This window comes from Schistocerca cancellata, chromosome 2 (assembly GCF_023864275.1).
Source record: "Schistocerca cancellata isolate TAMUIC-IGC-003103 chromosome 2, iqSchCanc2.1, whole genome shotgun sequence".
Classification (NCBI taxonomy): Eukaryota; Metazoa; Arthropoda; class Insecta; order Orthoptera; family Acrididae; genus Schistocerca; species Schistocerca cancellata.
The window spans coordinates 785,928,796-785,956,081 of NC_064627.1; the positions used below are offsets into that span (position 1 = coordinate 785,928,796).

General features: G+C 41.4%; 1 protein-coding gene across 3 annotated transcripts in view; it reads right to left on the bottom strand.

Moving 5' to 3' along the window:
* Positions 1–27,286, bottom strand: part of LOC126162642 (Golgi-specific brefeldin A-resistance guanine nucleotide exchange factor 1) — a 320,165-nt gene that overhangs the window by 266,764 nt on the left and 26,115 nt on the right. For all 3 annotated transcript variants that reach the window (XM_049919278.1, XM_049919277.1, XM_049919276.1), the window contains exons 6-7: positions 15,943–16,049; positions 12,065–12,215 (exon numbers count right to left, since the gene is read on the bottom strand). In XM_049919278.1, coding sequence (XP_049775235.1) covers positions 12,065–12,215; positions 15,943–16,049 — 258 coding nt within the window. The remainder of the gene's footprint in view (positions 1–12,064; positions 12,216–15,942; positions 16,050–27,286) is intronic.

Genomic DNA, 27,286 nt, shown 5'->3' on the forward strand with positions numbered 1-27,286 from the left:
TGCCCCCCATCATCAAGGGGGCAGGTGGAATCTGACAGCTCTGAGAGCCAACTGTACGTGGCAGAACCGAAGCTGGTAGAACCGTTGTCATAGCGGCGGCGCAGGTGGATGTCACATGCACACGATGTAGCCTTCCACATTTTCTCTTAACCTCAGTGTACGTCATTCGGTCCAGGATCTTGTATTCCATTGTTTTCCTTTCTTTCTAGAGACTCTTACAGTCTGGTAAGCAAGGCAAATAGCGCTCTCCGCAACTGAAACAGATGGGGAGCAGGGTACAGGGAGTATTGGGTTCTGAAGGACGTCCAGTCCCGACAGGTGACGCTGGAAATACAACAAAAGGACATATGGCTGAACTTCCAGCACAAGCACCGCATCCAGGGCGGGATATATGGCTTTACATCACAGCAGTAGACCATCACCTCGACCTTCTTGAGTAATGTGTCACCCTCGAAGGCCAAGATGAAGGCACCAGTGGCAACCTGATTATCCCTTGGACCCTGGTGGCCGCACCATACAACATGGACACCTCGCCACTCTGAATTGGCGTTCAGCTCATCAAACTGCAGAAGAAGGTCCCTGTAACATATGAAACCCTGGACCATATTTACGCTCCTATGGGGCGTGATGGAAACAGAAACATCCCCCAGCTTGTCACAGGTGAGTAGTGCCCATGACCGAACAGGGGATCTGTTTTGACCAATACCGACCCTGACAGTATTTTGGACAAGCCCTCCACCTCCCCAAACTTGTCCTCTAAATGCTCCACAAAAAACTGGGACTTCACTGGCAAGAAAGATTACCCATTAACTCTTGTACATACGAGGTACCAGGGTGAATAAGCTTTGCTGCCATCCTTAGCCTGGCGTTCCTCCCATGGTGTGGCCAGAGGGCGGTGGGGGTATGGAGGGGGGGCTGGGAGGCGGATGATTTGGGGGTCATATTTCTTAGCATTGAAATTACACCCTGACCACTTAGAGACCGCAGGTGTTTGACCACCAGCAAGAGATGACACACTACACTTCACGGCGTGTCGTGCCCTGATGCCACCGACTCCAACCAGGGGCCCTCCCCACGGGGGCCACCCAGCTGCAGCAACAGCCACATGGCAGGATGGCCATTACCGGGAGCCCCGATGCCCCAGGGTGACTGGCATCTACTCTTTGGCATACATGAGGAGTTAATGGTGCAGGCATCAGCAGAGCAATCGCTGTGTGGTCAGGGGGCTATAATCAACTGGGTACATGGCGGCCCCACCACAACAGACTGGCTACCGTGCTGGATATCAGGTGCAAACGAGCTAAGAAGTCCATTACCGTAGACAGTGCAGAAAGTGATACTGCACAGAGGATGGAGGAAAATGCACCCGGGAGGTAACCTCGCCCAACAGCGGAAGTGCAGATCCACGTCGGCAAAGGATGTGAGAGGTCTCAGTGCACGATGGACACTATGCACCATGTAAGACACCCTTCCCCAATTGGCTTGCTCTTAGGGAAAATTTTGAAAAATGGAGGTCAAACCCTACACGGGACCATTACATAAAACCCGAAATGTTTGAGACTCCTTTTAGCTGCCTCTTACGACAGGGAGGAATACCTCGGGACTATTCTAACCCCCAGACCCGCAGGGGATGAAAGAAATAATTCTCTTACACAAATCTTTTGGGCAGAACTACACTAATTCAGTATCTGACAAACCTTTTCGAGATAAGATAGACAGTGCAGATATGAGCATACACCCACAGAAGCCCAAACCTCCATGTGATGACTTACAGCTTTAATGATGTCTGATTACATGCCAATTAGATGCCAACCTCTCTGGAAAGCCTACAATGTAGCTACATTCAACAGGCTCGGGTTGTTGACAGCAAATCAATCCCTCCTGAATCAACAACGAGAGAGGCTAAGCAGCTTCCTGATTTCTAGTGTCCAGATTGTGCAATGGTCGACTGTTCACTCCAACTTCTGTCCTACACAGTTTGTTAAGGCAATGCTTCTTGAACTACTGGAGCATGTATGATGATTATTTTGAAGATGAGACCAGACTTGCGGCCCTCCACAAGCTGTAAATTGCTCAGTCTGCCATAATGCACTTAAAAAAATTCTTGGGCTACTTTTCTGTGATTCAGTTTGCTGATTTTGAAGTATGCTGTACTGTTTTCACTTGTGACAGAGTGGGGTGTCACAAGCCTGAGACAGTGCTGAAGTGCAAATGAAGGTTGGGTATTTATAAGTCTCTCCAGTGATGGATCATAAGTTCAACTCACTTCCCTCCATGGTGCACAACAGGGACAGAACTTTGCATCTTGGATCCTAACTGGCAATAGCAGTAGCCATCACAAAGTGCTCCACCAATGTCTGGGCAATGTCTTCATGTTCTGTTTCAAAATACACCTACCTCAATCCAGCTGCTAAGCTGCCATAATTTCTTAATCAGGAACATTTATTCATTTGAGCTGGTGGAATGGTTGACTGAGTTTAGCAACATTCACTATGGCCTTTTTTGTGATCTGAATCATTACTGGGCAGTGGTCCATGAAAACTGACACTTGTTACTCCTCGAAGAGATATCTCCTAAAATGACTTGAAAGTTTGAGACGGGTAAGTCAGCAGCATAGTGTATCACGTTTTTGTGTGATTTAACCAGTCCTGGTAGTCTGCTTGATGTAGGAAAACATCTATTTGGCTATATAGTTTACATTCTACACTGGTGGTAATCTTATTTGATGGCTGTCTTTCAGGGACTGCTCCATCTGGTAGATAGACCTACAGCTAGTAGTAGTCAATAAAATGAAGTCTACTAATTTCCTACAAATCATAATTTGTACAAGTTTGAGAGCAGAAAGAGGATTTGGCAGAGGCTAACACTGTAGCAACGTTGAAATAAGTGTGGCTGTCAGTGTTTAGGACACACATTGCCCGAGTCATCCAAGGCTCTTTGCATGTCTACACTTGAGGCAAGCTGATGGTGAACCTCATAGCACATGGCACGTGTTACACCTTCCAGCGCAACAAATGGAAACAGGAGAACATAAAGCAAGGTTCTAAGGCCTCTTGTGGCAGTAGGCACGTGGATCATGTTATCCTCCATGGTGCATAAATTAAACAGTGCCTGCTTGGAGATCTGTAAATAAGGAGACAGCAGAGTAGTTTAGTATGTCCTCATCATCATGGGTGTCAGTACATTCAGAATGCACTTCCTGTGAACTTAACCACAACAATCCTTCCTGTCTGATGAGTTTTGGTTCCAGTATACTGCAGTATAGGAGCCCTCTTTGATGTGCTACTTCCATTGCAACAAAAGTGCATGATCTTATCCATCACATATACGCACTTTGTGTTGGTGTGACAGCTTCAGGCTTATTGTCTGTTATACCGATATTTTCCCCACATATTTTGTTTTATTAAGAGATGGACTAGCATCTGGTGGGGATGATCTGCTTGACTCTTACTTGTCTGGAACACCAGTTCTCTTAACTCTTCTGTCTATGGCACTAGTGATTGTTGGAGATTGCTCTTTGTAACTAAATAGGCTGCTTCAGGTGTTAGTCCCAGAGTTTGAGTAGACAGTAATGCTGAGTGACTTGCTTTATCATGAAGTTGCAAAAGACTTTTGTAAATAATCAATTTCTTTCAAAACTTTAATTTCATGGATCTTTTCCTGCTTCAAGTATATGGGATACTCATTACTCCAAATAGAGTGGTTATTAATGCAGATAAGTGTTCTTGTGATGAATATGGTATTTTTTCTATGTGAGTAATCAGAACTCTTATCCCAATATTAGAACATTACACCTCACCATGGTATGACATGTTTGCATCTGAAATGTCTAAATACATTCAGAATGCAAGACCATACTCTTAGGTGAATGAAATCTTGTTTAATGACTTCTGTAAGCACCAATGTGTTTCTTGTCAACACAAACCCTCCTGTCCTCTCATGCTCACTGTTTACTTTATTCACAATACTTTTAACATCAGTGTTCACATTTGATCATCCTTGTTTCAGTTCATCCCTATCAAGCTATGAAGAAATGTCCCCAATCTCAGTCTTTTCACAAGTTCCAGTGTTCCTGCAAAACTGTAAAAATTTTCCATGCACATAAGGATAAATCTCGACATGAACCATCCCTTGTTTCATAATTAGAAAACATATTTCCACAGGTGACATGCTTTATTACTACATTATTTTCATGTTTGAAGATGACTTTATTTAATCAAATCAGTGTGCAGAGGAACTGCAACTCATAGGACAGGAAGGACTTTGTGGTTATGTTTACAGGAAGTGGATTCTAAATGTACTGACACCCACAAGGATGATGACATATTAAACTACTCTACTGTCTCCCTAATTACAGATCTCCAAGCAGTTGCTGTTTAATTTATGCACCATGGAGGATAGCATGTTCCCTGGGCCTACCGCCACAAGAGGTCTTTGAATACCAGGCTCTGATGGACCTTGCTTTACAATGTCCTGTGTCCATTTCTCATGCTGGAAGGTTTTAACAAATCCTCATGGGGACTGGAGTTTGATAGTAGGAAGAAGAAGGGAAGGAAAAATAGTAGGTTAATATGGACTGGGGGAAAGGAATGAAAGAGGAAGCCACCTAGTAAAATTTTGCACACGGCATAATTTAATCACCACTAACACTTGGTTTAAGAATCATGAAACAATGCTATATATGTAGAACAGACCTGAAGACACTGGAAAGTTTCAGATTGATTATACATTGTGTATCAAAGAGAGTCGTTCAATTTTTTAAAAATCATGACTATCATTTTATTTGAGATATGCGTGAATAACTTACGGTCGGAAAGAGCAAACTATCGAGTTTTACATGGTTCCCACTAGGTAGCAGCAGTGTGTACCCACTTCAGTTCTAGTAAAAATGGTGTCGGGACAACGCAACATGTTTTGTGCTCTACGTTTTGCACAGTGAGAGTCAGTAATAACTGTTCAGCGTGACTTTTGTACTAGGTATGATTTGGATCCTCCTACAGCACAGAGCATTAGATGATGGCATGAACAATTCTGAGAAATAGGTTGAAACTGAGTTTCTCGTTTGTCAAAATACAAAATTCATTGTATATGTTTATTAGTTTCAGAAATATACATTACACCCCATGCAATGGTAAAACAGATTTAGAAACCAGATTTTACATTGTAAGACATTTCCAGAGGCGGATGTGGACTGACCACAATTTATGGGTTATGAATTATAGAAACTGCAAAAAAGTTAAGAAATTTAGGTGATGGGATCTGAATAAACTGAAATAACCAGAGGTTGTTTAGAGTTTCAGAGGGAGCATTTTGCAACGGTTGACTAGAACAGGGGAAAGGAATACAGTAGAAGAAGTGGTAGCTTTGAGAGATGAAAAAGTGAAGCCAGCAGAGGATCAAGTAAGTAAAACAATAAGGGGGGGGGGGGGGGGGGGGAGAGAGAGATAGCAGAAATCCCTGGGTAACACCAAAGACATTGGATTCAACTGATGAAAGAAGAAAATATAAAAATGCAGTTAATGAAGCAGGCCAAAGGGAGTACAAACGTCCAAAAAAATGAGACTGGCAGGAAGTGTAAAATGACTTAGCAGTAATGGCTAGAGGACAAATTTAACAATATAGAAGCATATATCACTAGGAGAAATATAGATACCTGCTACAAGAAAATTAGAGACTTCTGGAGAAAAGAGAAGCAGCTGTACGAGTATCAAGAGCTCAGATGGAAAACCAGTCCTGAGCAAAGAAGGGAAAGCTGACAGGTGGAAGGAGTCTGTACAAGGGAGATATGCTTAAGGGAAATTTTATACAAATGGAAGAGAACATAGATGAATATGGGATGTGAAATATGACACTCCATAAAGAATTTGACAGAGCACTGACAGACCCCAAGTCAAAACATGGCTCCAGGAGTAGACAACATACTGTTAACTACTAACAGCCTTAGGAGAGCCAGTCATGACAAAACTCTTCCATCTGGTGAGCAAGATCTACGAAATAGGCAAAATACCCTTAGACTTCAAGAACAAAATACCCTTAGACTTCAAGAAGAATATATTAACTCCAATTCCAAAGAAAGCAGGTGCTGACAGGTGTGAATACTACTGAACTATCAGTTTAGTAAGTCATGGCTGCAAAACACCAACAAGAATTCTTTACAGAATAATGGAAAAACTGGTAAAAGCCAAGCTCAGGGAAGATCAGTTTGGATTCCAGAGAAATGTAGGAACACGTGAGGCAATACTGACCGTACAACTTTTCATATAAAATAGGTTGAAGAAAGGCAAACCTATGTTTATAGCATTTGTAGACTTAGACAACACTTTTGACAATGTTGACTGGAACACACACTTTCAGATTCAGAGGATAGCAGGGGTAAAATACAGGGAGTGAAAGGCTACTTACAACTTGTAGTGACAACAGATGGCAGTTATGAGAGTTGAGGGGCATGAAAGGTAGGCGGTGATTGAGAAGGGAGTGAGACAGGATTGCAGCCTGTCCCTAATGTTATTCAAATCTGCACATTGAGCAAGTAGTAAAGGAAACAAAAGAAATTTGAACTAGGAATTAAAGTCCAAGGAGAATAAATAAAAACTTTGATATTTGTCGATGACATTTATTCTTTCAGAGACAGCAAAGCAGCTGAATGGAATGGACAGAGTCTTTAAAGAAGGATATCAGAGGAACACTGACAAAAGCAAAATGAGAATAATAGAATCTTGTCATAGGTGAGTTTTGCTGACCATAGCCAGATATGGAAGTAAAACATGGACAATAAACTGTTTAAACAAGCAGACAATAGAAGTTTCTGAAATGTAGTGTTACAGAAGAATGCTGGAGTTTAGATGGTAGATCAAGTAACTGAAGAGGAGGTACTGAATAGAACTGAGGAGCAAAGAAATCTGTGGCACAACCCGACTAGAAAAAGGGATCAGTTGGCAGGACACATTCTGAAGCTTCAAGTGTGTGTGTGTGTGTGTGGGGGGGGGGGGGGGGGAGGGGGGGGGAAATTGGTATAAGTAGACCAAGAGATGAGTACAGTAAGCAACTTCAGAAGGATGTAGGTTGCAGTAGTGGGAGATGAGGCTTGCACAGGGTCAAGTAGCATGGACAGTTGCATCAAACCAGTCTTTGGACTGAAGACCACAAGATCAATATATAGCTTGCCTGAAAGTGAGCTGAGAGTTTGTTTGCTGCAATGGGTGTTAGTAGCACTCAAAGACCGCATGAAATGCTGAGTGTGTACTTATGGGAACCGATAGCTCCATTTTGTTCCCGTGAGAAGGTAGGTGCATAAAAGTCAACTCAGGTTGAGGCTTTTGTATGTGAACAAACCCTGCACAACTGGGGCACAGCTGACCACTAGTGAATATTTTTCTTAATACCCAATTATCCCATTATTGTATAGCACACTCTGAAATTGAAAGGTTGTTTTTATGTATAAGTCTTTATGTGCTAAGGAACATCATAGAATAATAGCACAAATAACAGTTTCTAATATTCAAAAGGAAAATTTACCCAATTACCACCACTCCTGAGTTAAGAACATACTTTCCAACATATTCCCACATCCTGCAACCCTCCTGGACTAAATCTCCATTAGCAAACCAACCTTCCACCTCTTTCCCCTACTTATTTATTTATATTTTCTTGACTTGTAGTATTTCTTTATTTACTCAGCTAATTCCCCCCCCCCCCTCTCACATCATCACCACCACCACCACCACCACCACCACCACCACCACCACCACCACCACCACCACCACCCCCCAATCCCCAACCTCCCACAACAAGGGGGGGAGGGGTCTCTCTCTCTCTCTCTCTCTCTCTCTCTCTCTCTCTCTCTCTCTCTCTCTCATACTGAGACCAACATGAGCTGAGTCTCTTTCCCAATCTATTCTCCTTTCGAGGAAGGAGGAATTTACAGTTCTAAAAGTTAGGAATAATCTTTTTATCTACTTTTACATGCATTTATTGGCAATGTTGTAATTTCACCTCCTGAAATTAAGTTCTGGCCAGCTATTTTGTTTCCTATTATCCTCTAATTTCTTCAGGTAACAAATTATCTTAGAAATACTGTGAGGAATGTATGTACTCAAAACAACTAATAATGAAAGTATGTTCTGGTAGATACATCATTTGATGTTTTTACAAACAAAAAAAGGGCATAGCTTGCTCCACATTTTCAATTCAGTCTAGTTTGTAAATGATAGTGTACAGCCACTACTCACCTGCTGATCTCACTCACATTTTCCTACATTACTTTATGTCAGTTACAGTAATAATCCAGAGATGAATAAATCAGGTACATGTATAACTGAAAAGTCACAAATCTGGACAAATACTCATCTACTTATTCAATCACAGCTTCATTATTTGCTGAACACTAAAAATTTGAGAATTTGCACATTGCTTTTGAAAGACGACCACAGCCACAATCAAAAACACCTCTCCCCAAGCTGGGTATATTCTGTGATAAACAGATTCGTGGAATCTTAAATTGTTCCCTGATGGGATTCTAACCCAGAAACCTTGCCTTTAACAGACAATGGCACTGCTGCATATCTACTTGTATTTGGACAAATTCAAAAGTTCTACTTGTCACTTGCTTCCATAATTATCTTTGAAGTCCTAAACAGATCTGCGATACTGATGAAGTAGCATGAGCAGCACCGGAGGTATGAACAGAGGCTGCAACTGGTAGCATACCACCCACAAAAGGAAAGAGTTACACCAGACAGATAATGGTCACACCACAGCTAATAGGAACAAGCAGCAACTAAGTTCATTCCACTACACTTGCTGCAAAAAGATCACTGAAAATATTAAGGATCCAAGAAAGATGGAGGGATGGAGGGAGGGAGGGATGGAAGTCCCCTGCAAGCTAATCAACTGGAAAAATTTATTCAGTAGACAAAGTGTATCTTATAATGTTTCAAAAATGGTTTAGCACTTATGAATGTGCTTTTCATGTATGTCCTCCATGCAAAAGCTATGTAAAACACAGAAACAACTATTACTTCCAATATTCCAACACATTTTTCAAAATAGTCTGTGTTTCTTATTATCTCCAGCCAAGGTTAATAAATGAGTATCTCCACCAGCATTAGGAAATTGTACAAGATGCATCCATAAAGTAAGTTTCCCATTGCACAAATATGTGATACTGTGAAATGGGACTACCTTCACATCCCTATCTGAAATTCCTTCCTCATATTAACATCCTCTGAAGTGGTCAATTTAGCTCAAATTTTTAACTTTCTCGACTTTATACTGTTGTGTCTATAGCCAGTTCCAGTAGTAAACAGCCCTTTAAAAAATTAGTACAAATGAGTTTACTATTTCAGATTAATTTTCACATTAATATGTTACCCAATTTATAACAGCAACTAAGGGGAGTAAGCTGTTTGTTAATAATCCAACTTTGAAATTTCATGATATGAACTGTGCACTCTTCTTGCACCACATTCTTGAAAATTTACTTCTCCCCTATTTGTAAAAGCTACAATGTTTATTCATTCAGAATTATTTAAAATGATAGCTCTACTCGAGATCTATCCAAAAAACCCTTAACAATATTTTATTCAAAGTTATTTGTTCATAATTAACTAAAATATAATTTAAATTGTTGTAATGTAAAACTTACTGAAATTGTGTATTGAATTAAGTAAACTTTTCCAAATTGAATATCAGAACATGTAGGCCAACATGTGGCCCCATTTGTTGATGAAAGTAATGAAAATCTAATGACTTAATTGTTATTTTGTAAATCTTACATTTGACAATGTATCTGATTGTTTAGTTTTATACAAAAGGAAGTAGCACATGAGCCACAGCAAGGACTAAGCCAAAGAGAATCAGTCAGGGCAGTGAGAGAGTGATCAGTCAGTGAGTCTATGTTATTGTCTTTCGAAAGATGTTTGTGTGTGACTCTTGGAGGCTGCCAGACAAGAAACGTATATTTCATCAATATACATCCAAATCAGTCATAATACAAAAGAAGTAAATTGATAACACTGTGTTTTATTTAAAAATTAGTACATCAGCAATGTCTAAAGCTGGGACTTTCTGAGGCAACACCACCTGATGATATCAAAATTGAGTATCTCATCATATAGTGCAGTTAAGTTATTATGTGAACTTTTATTAACTGTGATTGAAATTTTCTAGTTTTCACTCTTCTTTGTACTTGAGAATGGTGGAGGCCCAAACTATCAAGTTGCTCCATTGGTACGACTGAGAATTCACTGTTACCATATCCAATTATAGATAGAATTACAGAAACCATATATTTTATTCTCATTCAGCATCAGTGGTAATTAAAATGCTTCCCTCCTCTCACACCTTTAAGGATGTCATTTTAATTGTAATGATGTGACACAGTGCATGCACTAACGGAACCAAAGTCCCTCAGTAGCCTCGTAGCAGCAGCTGAAAATATAGACTTGTATTCCAGCTCCTGCCACGTGTGAATGTGGCCAATGATGAAATTTTTGATTGCATAGAACACTGTGCTGACAGAAATTCATCATCAGCTGTGCTTGAGTGATCATAAAGAAAGCAGATAGTGCATCACTGGTGCAGAGACTTTGCAGCAGGCCACTAAAATATTCATGATGAGGAGTGCAGCAGGAATCCATCCATCATTACAGGTGATCTTTTAGAGCTTGTATGGAAATGCATTATGGAGAATTGTTGCTCCACAATCATGAAACTCAGCAGCCAGTTCTCACAGATGTGCAGTTGCTCGTTACACAATATTGTCACAGAGTGCCTGTTCTACTGGAAATTGTGCGCCAAGTGGGTGCCAAAGCGACTGACTCCAGAACACAAAACCAAGCATATGGGGCAGCTTTGACTTTTCTGCAGTGGTACATGACAACGGCAACAAGTTTCTGGACCAGACCTTCACAGGTGATGAGAGAGGTTGTGTACAAAACTACAAACCAGGTGGCAGTCAATGGCATACAGCAGCTCTCCCAGCAAGATGAAATCCAAGCAGACTGTCAGTGTGGAAAGTGATGTATTCAGTGCTCTGGGACAGATGAGGACTTGTTCTCACCAAACATCTGACCAGAAGTTACAAGTGACTGAAGTTTACTGCGAAACAATGCAGAAATTGCAATGGGCTATTCAGAACAATCAATGGTGGATGGTTAGTGCCAGTGTCGTCTTGCTGCACAATAACACTTGGCCACATGGGTCAACGTACAACAGAGCTTGGAGGCATTTGATCATCCACCCTACAGACCAGAGCTCACTCCAAGTGGTTTCTTTATGTTCTGGAACCTCAGGAAATTATTGTTCGGTCGGCATTAGTGTTTTCAGACTGACAGACAGGCAGAGGCGGTTGTCACACGGCAGTTCCAGTCCCAGATGGCACACAACTGTGACACAAAGATGCAAAAGATAGTCCCGTCATATAACAAATGTCTGAATTCCAATAGTGACTATGTTGAAAATGGGTCAGCACTTCCTGTTCTAATAAATTTTTCATTTAAATTGTGTTTTGTTTCTATTCACAACCCCACAGAAGTTTACTTTATGGCTATGCCTTGTACACTAAGAGCGAAGACCTAGGTTCTGCACAATTTTACTTTATCTAGATTTGTCTAGCATTATCTTAATCTAGCATTCATTTTCAAACTGTAATAAAAGTTTTTAGGCAGTTCCATTATTTATCCAAAGTCCAAATAGTTGGAGGGGAACCACCCACAAGTCATACGTAACTTTCCTTTATTGACATGTTACGCTTGACAGATGCGAGCATACATTAAATATATCTGGCTGCGTATAGTACCACTCATCATGCACATTCTGTATAATGATGGCTTTATATACAGCCATGCATATTTAATGTGTGCCCCTTGGATACTTAATTTCTGAAGGTGCTCTCTTCTGCCGAGTGGCACATAAAAAATAAATAAATAAAAGGTTACTTGTGACTTGAGGTTGTTCTACAATTTTAATTTCTCAGGGTTGCTGTTTGCTCCTGCAAGTGATGACTGTGCTAACTAAAGTAATCTGAGCTTCCAAGCTGTACAGTTGCCAATTCAAGACATCTCACCTGTCTGACGTGCAGTAGTAGTTTCCTTTGGTGCTAGAGAAGAACTTTCATCATTCTTTGTCGATGTACGATTGGATTTCATTCGAAAAGAATTTCTGCTTCTTCTCTTAGAATGAGATGAGTCAATAGCACCAGCTCTCACTTTGAGTTTCTGCAACATTAGATATCACATATTCATGCTACATGGAACTAGGGTTATATAAAAAGCTTCGCATTTTTGTCTCCAGTATGATACTCATTTTTATGAAAAAGGTTAGTATAAATCACAAAAGAAAACCATTATTGATGCCTGCATAAGTAATGACAGTAAACTGCATTAACATTAATATGGAACTAGTAATATATTACTCAGTTTAGTACACTGTAGAAATACATGCATCTGTTTAGGGCAATATTGACATGCTCGAAGAAAGTTGAAAGATCTACGATCAAGAATACATCCTAAGCTTTGACTATACATTTCAAATGAATAACCATACATTTCAAATGAACGACTGAGAATGCTAATAATATTGTGTTCAATTTATGTTTCTATGCAGTACTTCTCCCGTTTTAATAAAAGATCCTTTGCTACAGCACAAAGGTTTGTATGCGTAACAACATACAGTGCCAAAGAGGAGATGCAACCACATCACAAAGGTATCTATGGGAAGGTCAAACTAGTATATGATTCCTGAAGAAAGGCAGGCAGTAGCTTCTTTCAGTAGTGACAGGAGAACATTCTGGATCATTAAGTCTGTCTTGTAACATTAAACAATACAACCATGCTATGTTGGTAGTGATGCATGGCTGAAACAAAGGAAAGCTACAGCCACTCTCCTCCCAGACGGCATGCAGTTTTACTGTAAGGTTTAATGTTAATGGTGTTCTTTGGGGTAAAACATTCTAAAAGGTAACATAGTAGCCCATTCAGATCTTTGGGTGGTGATGGCTGAAGAACAAGTAAATATGGCATTCTATGGGATGGACTGTGGTATGTTATGTTACATCCATTAATAATTGTATCAGAAGGCACATTAAACTGACAACACTGTTATACCACAAAGAGGCTGAATGACTGGACCTTTGAGAAATAAATTTTCCAGTACTGTCAATAAAACACTTAAATGCAGATAAAACTATTTCAAGATTTTGGAAGTCTTTGTTTATTCCCCAAAGAATACAGGAAGGTTCGAAAGGTAGAGGGTGGGAGGATAGGCTGGTCACTTACACTCCACGTTGAGAAGACCCACATCTGTTGAGGACAATAGGATATGAAGATTAAGTATTAGCCAGCATTCTGTCGCCTATTAATTTAATGTCTAATGATGGGTGAGAAAGCTTGAAGAGAGAAATAGGTTGAAGTTAGAAATAATGGTAATTAGTTAAGTACAGTGGCGAAAGATAAGGATTTCTGTTCAGGTGGTTATTGAGTTAGCAATACAAAAACAAACAGAGCTAAGACAAACACAAGGACATGACTTAGAACAGTAGCACAAGTACAAAAACTTACTAATTCCACAGATGACGAGAATGAAAAAAGTATGTTGAGATAAATTATTCAGTATGTTAAGGCATACAAAAAATTATTTTGATGAATGCAGAATTTTATAGCAGGAAAAGCAGAGAATGAAAAATGGCAGAAGAATGTAGACTGGAGGAAAGGACTGAAAGACAGAATCAACCTTCTAGAATTTTGCACAGAGCACTGTTTAACCATTGCCAACACTGTTTCAGAATCATGACCATATGATACTGCATAGATTCAAAAACCAGGTTTTAAACTGCAAAAAATTTCCAGAGCATGTGGGCTGTCAAAATGCCCTCAGGCTTCAAGATGAATCTAATACTCTTAATATAAAACAAGCCTGGTGTTGATGGGCACATTAGTAATGCAATGTTACAAAATACTAACATTAATAATATATTCATAACATTAATAATATTCGTATAAACTGACCACAGGGAAGACCAGTTTTGGTTCCAGAGAAATTTAGGAACATGCGAGGCAACACCGACCACACAACTTTTAGCATTTGTGGAACGCTTTTGACAATGTAATACAATACACACTTTGAAATTCTGTAGTATCAGTGTCAGTGTCAGTAGTAGTAGTAGTAGTAAAACAGCAGCATCAGCAGTAGCAGCAGCAGCAGCAGTTGTCATAGTCCTTTTTAGTTCGAAGACTGGTTCGATGCAGCTGTTCACATTAGTCTGCCAAGTGGAAGCCTCTTCAATTACAAATGACTCCTGCAATTCACATCCATCTGAAGCTGCTTACTGTAGAAATCCGTTGGTCTTCCTCTGCAATTTTTAGTCCCCACATTTCTCTCCAATACTAAACTAACAATTCCTTGCAGCCTCAGAATGCATCGTGTCAACTGATCCCTTCTTTTAGTCCTGAAGCGCCCCACATTTATTTTCTTTCCAGCCAGTTCAATTCAATATCACCTTATTAGTTTCATGATCTCCCCACCTAAATATTCAGCATTTTCCTTGATCATCACATTTCAAAAGCTTCTACTCTCTTTTTGTCTGAACTGTTTATCAGCCATGTGTCACTACTATACAAGATTACACTCCACATAAATACACACAGAAAAGACTTCCTAACATTTAAATTTGCTTTCAACGTGAAATTATTCTTTTTCAATAATGCTTTCCTTGTTATAGCCAGTCTGCATTTCATATCCTCTATACTTTGGCTATCATCAGTTATTTTGCTGCCAAAATAGCAAAAATCTTCTATTACATTTAGTGTCTTTCCTAATTCGACACCCTCGGCACTGACTGACTTAATTCAACTGCATCCCAATATCCTTGTCTTATTTTTGTTGACACTCAAAAATTGAAGTATTGTGAATAAAAAGTATGGTGATTGGAAGGTTATCTACAACTTATACAGAAACTAGACTGTAGCTGTAAAGTTAAAGGAGATGAAAGTTAAGCAGAAGTTGAGAAGGCAATGACAAGATTGCAGTCTATGCCCCATTTTATTTTATCTGTACCGAGAGCAAGCAGCAGAGGTAACTGGGAAAGGAATTAATATTCAGGGAGAAGTAGTAAAAACTTTCATGTCTGCCAATGACATTGTAATTCTGATAGAGACAGCAAAGGATTTGGAAGACCAGTAGAACGGAATAGGTAGTGCTTCAACAGAGATTGCTGGATGATTATTAAAAAACAAAAAATAAAAGTAAAGGCGTGTAGTAAAATTAAATCAAATGGGGTTGAAGGGAATCACATCAGAAAATGGGACACAAAGTAATCTAAGAGTTTTACTATTTGGATAGCAAAATAACTGACAAAGGCTGAAGTACAGAAGATATAAAATTTATGCTTGTAATAGCAACAAAGATTGCAAAAGGAGGAAAGTTAACATCCAATATAAATTTAAGTGCTAGGAAGTCTCTTCTGAAAGTATTTGCTTGGAGTGTAGCTTTACATGTAAGTGGAATATGGAATATAATTAGTACAGCCAAGAAAAAAATAAAAGCTACTAAAATTTGATGTTACAAAACAATACCAACTAAAGGATGGGTAGATTAGATAACTAAAAGTGAAGTACTGAATCAAACCAAGGAGATATGTGTTTTACAACACAGCTTTAGTACAGTAAGGAGGTTCACATTCATGTACATTGCAGTAGTTATGCAAAGATGAAGGGACTTGCAAATGGAAGAACTAGCAAGGGATGTACATGCGCAGGACAGTTTCATGAATTTTAAAACTCAAACACTGTGGTCTTTGACATACCAAATTGATTGGAAACACATTTGCAGGAGACAACGGATTTCTTAAATACTGTCACTATATCTTTATATATTCTTGTTGACAGCTATTGAAATTTTAAGTACTATGTAGCTACTTAACATTATTACCTTACTTAACATTATTACCTTCACGTTAGAGGGGATCCGGTGATCCTCGGAGAAAAGAGGTAATCTGGAAAACAGGAACTGCACCATGTCTTTCAAGCAATGTTCAGCAGACTTTCGCAGTAATTCTGAAATCAATGAAAAACAATTTTTATATTCTTCGAAGATTATATTAATGTTTTCCCTCATCAATATCATGACAAAACATAAATATTTAAATAAATGACCCATTCATCACAATGCCATCAATTCAGAGTGTGAAATTATGAGTGGTGAGTCCACTAAGTGTGGTATGTATACGCAGAATATCTGGTTGAGTGTCGTGACTAGCAACTTGCTGTCGTGTAGCTGGACCACGTCAGTCAGATTTGGCATTTGGCAAACGACCCAGGTTATTGCAGTGAGCTGTGAGCACCCAGGGGTTTGTCAACAGTTTACAGGGCCTCAGTGACTTGGAAATCTTGAGTGGAGGGGGAATATTCCTCTGTGTACTTTAAGTGAGGCAAGACGGTCCAACAACAGAGTGCGTTAAAACTGGAACATAATCTAGCAATATTCAGCGAAAATATCAGAGCTGCTCACAGAAATGCTATGAAAAATCTAAACAGTACTTGGCATTCTGGCCCACGCTGCCAGAGTTGGCAACCACGTGTGCATGAGGTGTGCTTGCATATCTTTCTCTTTCTGATGAAAGCTGTGGGGGGGCTGATAGCATTGTACAAATGTCTTTTAATCATTATGTGTGTGTGTGTGTGTGTGTGTGTGTGTGTGTGTGTGTGTGTGTGTGTGAGCGCGCGCACACGCGCGCGCACGCTCGCGCAACTTAACATGTCATATTTACAGGAAGTGGCACTATCTTTTCCTACATTGTTGACATTCCTGATTTTTGACGGTGAGACAAGGTCACTAAAATTATAATCATGTGTACACAGTTGTTATTATTAATGAAGTTATCAACATTTAACACTAGAATAACTTATAAAATCAAAGGATATAGACACACAATACAGGTACACGACACACTGTTGAGTAGAGCTTGGTCTCAACAAAGGACTTAACAAGTATCTAATATTGTAAAACAAGTAAGTAAAAAGTTATAAATGATATGGAAAATAGTGCCAAAAACACGATTTCTCCAAATGTCCGTTATAGATTACTGCCAGCAAGAGATTACTACCCTATTTTGCCATCAACCCATATGTTATTTAACAAGACTTTGGTATAGTCATTCGACTAAAGCAGGACTACAACACCAATGTGTGTGTGTGTGTGTGTGTGTGTGTGTGTGTGTGTGTGTGTAAATATGTTGTTCTGACTACTGTCAGCTGAAGCTCTGGATATGGCAAAGAAAATAAAGCTTACTGTTAATGCTAAGTATACTGAGAATATTGTACAATGAAATCAAATTTTACTCAAGATTGTTTAATGTGAATATTTAAAGTTATGTAAACATTGGAACATATCTGATTTAACGAATGATCATCAGGTTGAGAGACCCAAGTATTGGTCATGTGAGCAAGATTTTAAATAGGCATAGAGACGAGATGTAAAGATCTGTTGGTCAGTGTTGTTTGTTTAGGTAAGGTCTTTTGTTGGTGTGGTACTGAAGTGGTAAGGTGGAAGGTACTGTGTGGCCACAGAGCAGCTCAGGTTTAAGTGGTGTAGTATGGACTCAAAAATACTTAAACATTCACTAATTCGGGACTCAGTAATTGAATAATTCTGACCACAGTAAAATTTGTTTAAATGTTTGTTTACAATTGTTAAACTTTTTGATCATCATTGTAGGTTTTTGAGAATTTGTTGCTCAATTCAAGCATTTAATCTGTATGTGCCACTGACTGCTAAATGCTCGTCTTGCACTACCAATTAATCATTCAGTGGTATTTTGAGTCAATATTATGTTGAACACAAGAATTTAGACTTTCTCGGCGAATCTTGATGATCAAGTCTTCCCGGATTATCAGGTGAATCAAGATGTCACAATGCGGCAACAGTTCAACAAGTTTCCTACTTGTCATCTTCAGGCAAAGTTTCGAGTTCATGTCCTGTCCTCATCTGCATTGGCAGTGCCAGTTGTGTGCTTCCAGAAGGGTTACCATGGCCCAAGGTGAAGGCGGGGGGGGGGGGGGGGGGGGGGGGGGGGGGGAGTCGCAGCACATTGTTGGTGGGGCTCCCTGTATGCTGGCAGGTCCAGGCTTCCTGGTGGAGCCTGTCCATTCCATCTAATGCCTTTTGCCTTTGCGGTTTTGCATTGGAGAGTTCTTGTCATATTTTTGTTCAATTGACTAACTTATGAAATAGTCAAACACCCTGTGCAGCTACTGAAGCCTCTCATGTATCATAGTCCTCACCATGTCAAAAAACATTGGAGGTCATGAAGATACTTTGAGGGACACTACTGAACTGGTCAGCTTTGATGTCACATCCCTCTTCACACAGGTACCTCTTGAGGACTCCTTGACATTACTAACAGGCCACTTCACTTCAACAAAGACACAGTGGAACTGTTCCACCATGCACTCACAATCACATACTTCCAATGTGGTGGTAAATTCTACCAACAGTTACATAGAGAGGCCATGGGTTCTCTCCCTGGCACCATGTATCGCAAATCTACACATGAAACAGTTTGATGAAACAGCTCTCGAAATGGCATGCCTGAAACCAAAGGTGTTCTACTGCTACTTGGACGACATGTTCATGATTTGACCGCATGGTGATGATGATGTTTGGTTTGTGGGGCGCTCAACTGCGTGGTTATCAGCGCCCATACAATTTCCCAATCTTTGCTCAGTCCAATTTCGGCACTTTCCTGGATGATGATGAAATGATGAGGACAACACAAACACCCAGTCATCTCGAGGCAGGTGAAAATCCCTGACCCCGCCGGGAATCGAACCCGGGACCCCGTGCTCGGGAAGCGAGAACGCTACCGCGAGACCACGAGCGGCGGACTTGACCGCATGGTGAAGAAACTCTACAAGAATTACTTGAACGTCTCAATGATGTACATGACAATATTAAATTCATCATGGAGGTGGAAGAAAACTGATGTCTGTCTTTCCTCAACATCATGATAAAGATGGCACATTAGGTCATTCTGTTAACAGGAAGAAGACACACATCCACCTATACCTTAACACCAATAGCTGCCACCATCCAGCAGTGTAGTGCTCAACACCTTAGAGAGCAGAGCATGACGCATGTGCGACAAGGAGAATCTAACTTCCAATTTGGGTGTTGAGAAAAACCTTTCGCGAGAATGGATATTCTGAGATACATAAGATGCACTGTCCTACCAAGAAAGGAGGAAGAAGAAGACATAAGCGAAGAAGACACTAAGCGCTTTATGTTCCTTCCGTATGCTGGGCCACCCGTGGTAAAGATTGCAAGAATAGTAGAAGAGAGCAACATTAAAATCATCTTTCGCTCATTGGCCAAAACCAAGAATATGCTGGGCTCAGTGAAGGATAAACTACAAATACCGACACCTTGAGTCTACAGCATTGGTTGTGAGTGTGGCAAACAAACCATCAGCCAGATGCAGCAATGTATATTGCAGTGTTGCTCAGAGCATGTAGTGAGGAACATTTGCCCAGGCCAAATGGAGAAACCTGCAGTGGCAGATCACAACCTCAATGTAAACCCAATGTTTGCTTTCAAACAAACAAAGCTGGTATGTAAGGGAACTAGTTCTGGGATTTGATTCTTAAATAGTCTGTGGAGATACAAATCTATGATAACCTTGTCAACTGAGATAGTGGTTTTCAACAAAAATACGCACAAGAACACTCCAATGCAAAAACGGTGAATGCAGCAGATGGAAAGAACAGGCTGCACCAGGATGCGACGCTCGGCCACGACACCTCTTTTGCAGGTGCGCGATTGGCACTGCCAACACAGACAACACACAGAAGTCTGCGGCCCAGCAGAAATGTTGCCACAACCTGACACCGTGACTCAGTTGATAAACTGAGAATACTTCATCAATATTATGTTGAGTTAATGATCTGTGTAACACCTTCATTCAGATACAAATCTGTTTGCAAGTATTTGAATGAACATATTGTCAAGAATAACCTATCTATTGTAAACTAGGTTATTATGGGATCTTTTCTTAAATGTTTTCCATTTAATGATCGTTATTCCTATATTTATTTACTTTATTATTTCACTAATTGTGGTGCTTCAAGAATAATCCATGCTTCTATAAAGGCTTAAAGCAACAGCAAGTGGGCCTGGTGATGAGATGATTAATGCAGTTATTCTGAGTATCACCTGGTCGAAGAGGGAACAGTGTATCCATTATTGTTTTGACCTCCAGACCCTGGAGCAGAAAGAATGGTACGAGGCCTACAGTGTCTTGCTTCACTGTGTTTTATGTGAATGTCACAATTGGCAGTATTGTATCCCAATCTCTCTGTTTGGCATCAACATACACTGAGACAATATTTGCCAGTGTCTTACTGAAGCATTCTGTGAGCCCACTCGTCTGTGGGAAGTAGGCAGTGTTCATCCTGCGGATGATATCACGACGTGAAATTACCTCTGATCAGTCTCTACTACAAAACTTTTCCATTATCTGAGATCTCACAGAATGGGCTGTACTTCAAAACGATGTCTTCTACAAATAACTCTGCAATCTCCAGAACTTCTGCAGTCAGCACAGCTTTGATGACAGTGTAGTGGGTGAGAGAGTCAATTCAGATTATTGTCCATCGATTATCATTTGCAACTTTGGGAACCTCCCAAAGAGATCAATTCCAATTTGGTAGAATGGCACTGCTGCAGATGTAACTGGAACAAGATGCTTTAGAGGTAACTGCAGCATGTACTTCCACTGCTGGCATTCCTTAAAGTGATTCACACAGGGTATAATGGATCGCAAGAGACCTAACCAGTAATGCCTGTGTCTGATTCCGTGTAGAGTTTTCACAAATTCTAGGTGACCAGATGTTGGAGTGTTATAGAAATACTTCAGAATAGCTGGCTGTAGAAGAGCTAGGATGAAGTGTGACTGTTTCCGCACGATTGGATAATAGTTCCTTTTTTTACAATATTCCCTTTATTAACTCCAAATTCCTCTTTGTTCAATGATTTACAGTTTTCAACAGTCTTTGATCTTCCCTCCATATAGCAGCAATGCAATTTATTGCTGCACTGACAGATTTCATCCATACTGCTGTGTTCTTCTAACAGATTCTTTGTAAGGCAATTGCCCTTTTGTTTTGTCTACTTTTGTAAACCGTTGTAACATTTCACTTCTAAACCCTCAGTCAAACCGACATATTCTTCCCGCTAGTCAGCCGGTGTAGAGAATGGTGGTCACTCATAACAGTTTATGGTCTTCCAAAAAAATACAGCAAAAACTTGCTTATGGCCCAAACAATAGCAGGGCACTCTTTCTCGATTAGAGAGTAGTTCATCTCTCAGACTTGGAGAGTACTAGGAAGCCTAAGCTATCATCTTCTCAGCACATTCCTGAATTTGCACTAGAACTGCAGCTAAATAGTAAGTGCTAGTATCAGGATGAAGTGCTGTCTCAGCATTCTCATCTCACAAGATAGGGAAGATGTTAGTGCCTCCTTAAGGGTAGATCTTTCTTGTACATTTTCCCAGGAAAATTCAGCGTCTTCCTGCAGTAATTCTTGCAAGGAGTGTGGCACACAAGTCCTTTATGGAACGCTGTTAGTATGAGCACATTCTGAGAGAACTTCTCGCATCATCAGTGTGCCAAGTCAGACAGTCAGTCGGTGACAGCTATTGTTTTCTTTGGGTTGGGACAGACTCCTTTGCCATACACTAGGTGCTCAAGATTTCTTAGGCCAAAAGAGGCACTTTCTTAGATTCATGCAGCAGCCTGCAGTCTGAACACACTTCAACAAGGCTCTCAGGTGTCTTAGAAGATCTTCAGATGTCTTCGGAGACATGAGTGTCATCCAGATCACAAAGGCGTATCATCCATTTCAGATGTCAAAGCAGGTTGTCCATAATATATGTGCATAGGTGGCTGGAGCTTTACACAGTCCGAATGACATATCTTTGAACCCTCAGAAACTGTCTGGTGTTATGAAGGCAATCTTTTCCCTGCCAACCACATATTGTGCCTATGCGGTCAATGGGTGTGATTTTGGTCAGTCATTGATAGTCAGAACAAATGGTTCAAATGGCTCTGAGCACTATGGGACTTAACATCTATGGTCATCAGTCCCCTAGAACTTGGAACTACTTAAACCTAACTAACCTAAGGACATCACACAACACCCAGTCATCACGAGGCAGAGAAAATCCCTGACCCCGCTGGGAATCTAACCCGGGCGCGGGAAGCGAGAACGCTACCGCACGACCACGAGCTGTGGACGGTAATCAGAACAGAAATGTGTAGTGCTATCCTACTTCCTGAAGACCACAGGAGAAGACAAAGAACTCAAGGTTTAGTAGTGGCATCTTGCAGCATCATCTTAACTTCTCCTGCAATACAGTTATTAAGCCAGCGACAATCTACATGACACTGGCTAATCAGTGGATGATCCCCGGTGCTGATACAGTGTTTTACCATGGGCCAGTTGCCTGTCTTTTCTCCACTCTGGATCCAAAAATTGGTGCAGAACTGCTAACACTCACCGACATTGTTCCTCAGTCAGGCCAGATTCCATTGGCAGTTTGAAAGTAGCTACCTCCCCTGCATTGTCTGTAGTGATAGAGAAGCACAGTTCTTCATTGCTAGAACTAAGTGCCCTTCCCAGATCATTTCAGCTGTCCCCATACTTGTACCTTTATGTATGATGCGTTGTGGCCGCTTGTGATAATTACTGATCGAAAGTTCTCCTACGCCATCAACAATGTTTATGATCATCACTGGTATGTAGACAACTTTTTGAGCCTGAGTAGCTTTTCACAATCAACAGAAGCTTGTTTAACCAAGCATCTCGACTGATGACTGGAACTTGTTTCATTAGTGATGGAGGGATAATATAACCATCAATGGCAAACAACCACACTGAGCAATCTTTGTTATGTGTGCTTGTTGGAATAGCTTCATCTATCTCAAGCTCTGACCTTCCACTGTCTATGAATGCTTATGATTCCAGCAAGAAGTTCTGTCCAAGAATAACATTAAGACAACTTTCTGCAAAAAAAAGACAAATTCAAAAGACTGCATTCTGTCATTGATTATTGTTCTTGTAGATAATGTTCCTGTTGGCTGGATGTATTTCCCATATTTTACTTTCAGCACAATCATTTCCATATTAAGGAACAGTCTTCTTTATCTGACTACTATAAGCACCTGACATTACAGAAAGCGAAGTCCAAGTTGGCTAGCACCCAGGCATGTTGGATGATATTTACTGAAGTCTCCGATCGTCATCCATGGAGGCTTTTCATCTGTGGCTGCCTCACCTCCATAGAGGGTCACTTCATTTTATTTTCCTGAATTCGGTGGCTAGACAAGCAGATGGTACCTCTGAACAGTGACAAGAAACTATTATGGCATGTTGGGTAGCGACCTCGACCAGGGTACAGCAATGGGCTTCATCTCTCAAGCTGACTACAGTCAACTAGTGTCAACAGAACTGTTGTGATGGCTGATATCTGGCAGCAGAGCAGTCATTGAAACCTAGCCTTCTGTCTCTGCAGTAACACACAACATGCCCAGAGCACCCAGAGCATTACCTGCTGGCATATGAGAGAGAGGAGGTAGTGACTGTCTTCCACACCTGCCATAGGCACCACATCCAGGCATCTTTTAGTACATGATGGTGATTCAAATTCCTTGCCTAGCCCAAGTATCAATATGGAGAACATATCAGAGATACTCAGGATACATACGACAGCTGCAGCTTACACCTGCACACGGCAGCAAAACTGTGGCAAGCACATTATTTAGCGCTGCCTCATGACACGTGTGCCGCTAAGTACAGAAGCCCAGCTCACCCCAGTTAGTCTCTCTCTAATCTCTATAGCTTTCTGTAATGTTTCATTGGATAATAAAGTCTTGGCCTTGCCCGATTTACATTTGTGGTCTGGATTGTTCCCTGGACTGTTATATGGTTAAGACAACATTGCTACACCCAGGATTTGCTATGGTTATCGAATCACTTTGTGAACTATGCTTTCATTGACCTCAGGAACTGCTTGTTTAATTCTGACTGTCTCTGCTTTACAACCAATGCAAGTGATCATAAACTGCATTCTACCTACGCAAAGTAGAATAGGAAACTGGCAATTATTTCAGTGAAGCATGGATTCTGTGTCTAAAGTTTGGGCAGCTGCAGTTGCAATAACAAAGACAACAGGAAGAAAAACAGTGGGACTTCCAGCAGCAGCATCAACAGTAGCAACAGCAAGAAAAACATTGGGAATTCTACCAGCAACAGCAGTCTTGGCTGTTACGAGTGCTGCAAAACCAACAACAGTCAGCAGCTGCCGCTTCCTCAGCTCCCCCTCACCATCTGCCTGCTTCAATGAGACAAACAATAGTTGGGATATATATTTATGTCACTCCATTTTACAGTGCAAGGCAAATCAACTAACTGACCCTGAATATCAGTTTGTGCTCTTACTGTCTTCTAATAGTAAACTGTATGAAATGGTGCAGTACTTAGGCCCACTCTTGTGCACTAGTAGTGTGACTTTTTCTGATGTATATGGTTTGCTGACTGACTATAAATGTCACCAAACTCATGCCATAAGTGTAATTAGTGTCTTAGTAATGTAAGCAATCCTATGCAGCATGGGCTACTGAATTACGACACTTGGCATGCAAGTGTGATTTTTTTTTTTTTTCTGTAAACACTGTGGTGCATCATTAGTGGACTCCTTAATCCACCATTGCTGTTATCCATCTCACGCCTGATAGAAAAACTAGTATGAAGGCTTCAGAGGTATCTGAACCCACTCTGATTGGTATGTTAGAAATTGCTACAGATCACGAAGTATGTGTGTCAGAGCACACTATGTTTCACAATTCCTCTTGTCACAACATTGTTAAGAGTACTAGTCGCCATTGTGCTCTACTATCAACTGATGACTTCCATTCAACATCATCAACCAATTTACCAAGTATCCATTCGTCTGGTAGTGCTGCAACCTGGGATTCAGTAGTCACCAATCACCCAACCTCATTATTGGTAGATAGACATAAACAAAAATGTTAGCACGTTCCAAAGTGAGCGGAGGCTCATGGAATGTTTTGCTCTCTATTATTGTCAAAGGACCTCACAAAGGCTCACACCATCAAATTGTGTTCAGATTGCGGTCCAAAGCATCAATGGTGTCACTGTGTCACTTTACATTTGAGCTGATTGCAAGTCTAACTTTAATGCTCAAGAAGTTGTTGGTCTGTATCTACTTCCAAGGCTAGAGGAATTTTTGGCTAAACTGGCTGGGAGGAAAAGCTAAATTGGCTGGGAGCAATCAGTTTTCACAGATATATCTCATTGATGCCTACTTTTAACTGCCTGTAATAATCAGACGAAACAGTTTTAGTTATTAATATGCCATTCAGCATATATTGTTATAAAAGGTTGCCGTTTGGGGTTAGAAGTGCTTCCATAATATTTCAGAGATACCTTGAGCAACTCATCCAATGTATCCAAACTACACTCCTGGAAATGGAAAAAAGAACACATTGACACCGGTGTGTCAGACCCACCATACTTGCTCCGGACACTGCGAGAGGGCTGTACAAGCAATGATCACACGCACGGCACAGCGGACACACCAGGAACCGCGGTGTTGGCCGTCGAATGGCGCTAGCTGCGCAGCATTTGTGCACCGCCGCCGTCAGTGTCAGCCAGTTTGCCGTGGCATACGGAGCTCCATCGCAGTCTTTAACACTGGTAGCATGCCGCGACAGCGTGGACGTGAACCGTATGTGCAGTTGACGGACTTTGAGCGAGGGCGTATAGTGGGCATGCGGGAGGCCGGGTGGACGTACCGCCGAATTGCTCAACACGTGGGGCGTGAGGTCTCCACAGTACATCGATGTTGTCGCCAGTGGTCGGCGGAAGGTGCACGTGCCCGTCGACCTGGGACCGGACCGCAGCGACGCACGGATGCACGCCAAGACCGTAGGATCCTACGCAGTGCCGTAGGGGACCGCACCGCCACTTCCCAGCAAATTAGGGACACTGTTGCTCCTGGGGTATCGGCGAGGACCATTCGCAACCGTCTCCATGAAGCTGGGCAATGGTCCCGCACACCGTTAGGCCGTCTTCCGCTCACGCCCCAGCATCGTGCAGCCCGCCTCCAGTGGTGTCGCGACAGGCGTGAATGGAGGGACGAATGGAGACGTGTCGTCTTCAGCGATGAGAGTCGCTTCTGCCTTGGTGCCAATGATGGTCGTATGCGTGTTTGGCGCCGTGCAGGTGAGCGCCACAATCAGGACTGCATACGACCGAGGCACACAGGGCCAACACCCGGCATCATGGTGTGGGGAGCGATCTCCTACACTGGCCGTACACCACTGGTGATCGTCGAGGGGACACTGAATAGTGCACGGTACATCCAAACCGTCATCGAACCCATCGTTCTACCATTCCTAGACCGGCAAGGGAACTTGCTGTTCCAACAGGACAATGCACGTCCGCATGTATCCCGTGCCACCCAACGTGCTCCAGAAGGTGTAAGTCAACTACCCTGGCCAGCAAGATCTCCGGATCTGTCCCCCATTGAGCATGTTTGGGACTGGATGAAGCGTCGTCTCACGCGGTCTGCACGTCCAGCACGAACGCTGGTCCAACTGAGGCGCCAGGTGGAAATGGCACGCCGTTCCACAGGACTACATCCAGCATCTCTACGATCGTCTCCATGGGAGAATAGCAGCCTGCATTGCTGCGAAAGGTGGATATACACTGCACTAGTGCCAACATTGTGCATGCTCTGTTGCCTGTGTCTATGTGCCTGTGGTTCTGTCAGTGTGATCATGTGATGTATCTGACCCCAGGAATGTGTCAATAAAGTTTCCCCTTCCTGGGACAATGAATTCACAGTGTTCTTATTTCAATTTCCAGGAGTGTATGTCAATTGCTTATATGATCTGTTAATTACCAGACCCAAGTAGGAGCAGCTACTGCTCTACCTATAGGCTTTTGGGCCTGCTCCAAGCCTATGGTCTGAATTGTAGTTTCTTCGAGCCAAGTGTCAAGTGCTTGGGATACATTAATATGGGCTCCCGCCCACACAGACCACCTGGATACAATAACCAAATTACCACTTTCTAACAATTTCACAGAACTACAGACGTCACTCAGCAAAGTAAATTATTGTGCCAAGTTTATTCCCAAAGCAGTCCGTATTTTCCATCTGCTCGACTGCATATAAAAAGGTGTTAAATTTGTGTTGTCAGGGGCATGCCAGA